The sequence below is a fragment of the Nicotiana attenuata genome, chromosome 1, assembly GCF_001879085.1.
Source record: "Nicotiana attenuata strain UT chromosome 1, NIATTr2, whole genome shotgun sequence".
NCBI classification, from domain to species: domain Eukaryota; kingdom Viridiplantae; phylum Streptophyta; class Magnoliopsida; order Solanales; family Solanaceae; genus Nicotiana; species Nicotiana attenuata.
In genome coordinates, this window is record NC_031989.1 from 9,173,076 (window position 1) to 9,176,471 (window position 3,396).

Sequence of the window (3,396 nt, forward strand, 5' to 3'; positions counted from 1 at the left end):
TTTTCACATCTGGTACAAAGAATTCCCTCAATAGAATAATGACCATTCTTAGAGACTATGAAGATACCTCTGGCCAGAAGATTAACAGCAGCAAAAGCCATTTCGTGGTTCCCTCTTGTGTCTTCCACTACAATGTTACCAGAATCACAGGATTCACGAGAAAAAAATTCTCCTCTTACCTATCTTGGTTGCCCTCTCTACATAGGTAGGAAAAGAATCATCCACTTCAATGGTCTCATATCAAAAGTGGTCAGCAGAATCAGAGGTTGGCAAGGAAGACTCCTATCCTATGGTGAAAAGTCAATTTGGTAAAGTATGTTCTGCAATCAATGCCTGTTCACTTACTTTCTGCTGTCTCCCCTCCTAAGACAGTAATGAAACAGATTGAGAAGTTGGCTGCTAATTTCTTTTGGGGTTTGGAGAAGGACAAACACAAATATCATTGGGCATCCTGGGGTAAGCTGTCATATCCATTTAATTAAGGTGGCATTGGGGTAAGATCTATTCAAGATGTCTGCAAGTCCATGGAATACAAACAATGGTGGAACTTTAGGTGCAAACCTTCATCGTGGAGCAACTTTCTTATGGCCAAGTACTATCAGAGATCCCACCCAATCTCTAAAAAGTGGGATACTGGCCAATCACAGGCTTGGAAAAGCCTCATGACAAACAAAAAGGAGGCAGAACAACACATCAGGTGGAGGCTTCATTCTGGTGAGGTGAGCTTCTGGTGGGATAATTGGCTAGGTACTGCACCTTTAACTGCTCATAGAACTGAAGGAGGCAAACCTGGCAAGATCAAAGTCTCACAATTTTGGGATACATGGCAATGAAATGTTCAAAAACTTAATGAAACAGCTCCATCACACATGATAGCCCACATTCTGCAAATCCCCATTTACCATAACCCACAGATTCCTGATAAAGCCATTTGGACCCCCAATGTTTCAGGAAATTTCACCTGTGCCTCAGCCTGGGAAACCATAAGAAGAAAGAAACAACATCTGCTCTCTAACAAGAAGACATGGCATAAAAAGCTTCCTTTCAAATGGTCCTTCTGTCTTTGGAGAGCCATCAGAAATAAAATACCAACTGATGATAGGGTTGTTGCCTTTGGCAATCCTACAGTCACAAGATGTGCATGTTGCAGTAGGCCTCAAGCTGAAACTGTTAATCATATTTTTAGCACAGGTCACTTTGCGAGCTATTTGGAAGAAATATTGGCATCACAGGCCTCCATTTTGACCAACTTCCTCTACACCTTGTTCTTATGAAATGGTGTCTACATAAAGGCAAGAATGTAGTGCAGCAACTGCTCCTAGATACAACTCCTACCATCATCTATTGGAATCTATGGAAGAACAGATGTAATGCCAAATATGGTGGTAGAGCCTCTTCTATGATCAGAGTCCTGTATTCCATTGACTCTGATATTCATCTCCTGCTAAGGTCCTGCTATCCTCACTTCAACTGGCCATCTAAGTGGATTGGTCTCTATTCAATGACTAAAAATCTGCAGCAAACCATCTCTATTACCAAGGTAGTATGGAGGACACCGCAGGACAACTTTGTGAAAATCACTAGTGATGGTACTGCTCTCAGTAATCTGGGGAAAATTAGAGCTGGCACCATCATAAGGGATCAACATGGTAACTTCATTCATGCTATGGCCACCCCCCTTGGTGAAGGAACTAATAATCAAGCAGAAACTGAAGCTGCAATTATTGGTGTCCAGTGGTGTTTGGAAAATGGTTATACCAAAGAACATTTAGAAGTTGATTCTGCATTGTTGATTACTTGGATCAATAGCACTTCTGAACCTCCTTGGTCTCTTCAGATGTTCATACAAAAGTTGAAGGATCTCAGTCAGCACTTTGAGGAATTCAAATGCTCTCATGTCTATAGGGAAGCCAATTTCCCAGCTGATTCATTATCAAAACTGAGCCATGAACTTGAACACATGTCACACTTCAACTGTGTGCAGGAACTGCCACCACACATTAGAGGGCAGATCAGACTTGATCAGTTAGATACCCTGCTTTCAGGCACAAAACCACAAATAGGCTCCAAATGTCCACTTATAATGCTTCCACATCCAATTCCTTTAATGGCTATGGCTAAATTCAGGAGTCCACTACAACCTTCCCAACAGTCAAACAGTCCATTAGTCCAAGTTAAGAACACTATGAACATGATAGAGCACCAATCTGTCACCATGAAGGAGAATATTACAGCAGCAGTCTACACCAATAACCACCTCTTTTCTGACTTCACTCCAGCAACAGTCTACAACAACAGTTTTGCAGGAACCCTTTCCTGATTTCACTCCAGCATAGAATCCCACACAACCCATCACAACCCCATCACACACACAACATAGATCAAACACCTCACACAGAAAATTCCCAGAACCGGCCAACACTACACCAACCTCTCCAAAACACACAACCATCATTCCACCAGCAATTTCCCAACCTCCCTCACCATAAAAACTTCCAGCTTTCCTACCCTCACACCATACACCACATGACACCACCCATTCACAAAATGCCTTTCCTTCTTCCCACTAATCCAAAACACCATTGCAATTACAGAAGCAGGGACACCTAGCTTTTCCCTAACTTTGGTTTCTTTTTTGCAGGTACTTCCGGTGAAGGCTTGTTAAGCTAATTGACATACCTTCAGTGGGTGGTATCAATACTTATGGTGTTCATCCTACTGGAAATATACTAATTGCCTCAACCAATTCACCACTTTGAACCTTATAAACAAAAGCAGAAGAAGCAGGAACATCACTACATCCATGATCTATACTACCACCTCCAAAATCATCACACAGCAGGAGCTATACTTCACCTCCCACAATCAACACAACTATCACCCAGAACCCACAAGAACCTGGGGGGGGGGGGGCAGTACTACCTTTCAAGCTCAAATAGGTGAGGGAAACAATGGCCTTGAATGGCAGTACATTCTCCATGCTCACTGCCACACAAGAACTGAAATACTGCCAGAATCCACCAGCTCTCCAAAATGCTAACCTACAGATTTCTCTTTCTAACTACCAACACACCTTCATCATCCTGAAACTAACTTCTCACACTACTCTCAGAACACACAAGAACCTGAGAGTAGATTCCTTTTCACTAACAAGTTTGTTTCTTTTTGCAGATACTATGGATAGGTTCAGAGTATTGTTGCAGTTACAAGGTGTGGTATTAGCATCATGCAACAATTCTCCTGGGCCTATCATAAGGGCACTTTTAACCTGGCTCACCTACAACCACACATGACACACAGGACTCACAAGCTTCATCAGGGGTCACAAGCCTTTAGACACAACAACAACAACAGGAACAACAATGAAGGTCAAGGTTAGACAACTCAGAAACTAAG

General features: G+C 42.3%; 1 protein-coding gene across 1 annotated transcript; it reads left to right on the forward strand.

Annotated features, from left to right (window-relative positions):
* Positions 330 to 2,320, forward strand: LOC109232860. The gene is made up of 4 exons (XM_019398546.1): positions 330 to 463; positions 554 to 792; positions 952 to 1,191; positions 1,293 to 2,320. Exons 1-4 carry the CDS (start codon positions 330 to 332, stop codon positions 2,318 to 2,320), a joined length of 1,641 nt encoding a protein of 546 aa, XP_019254091.1.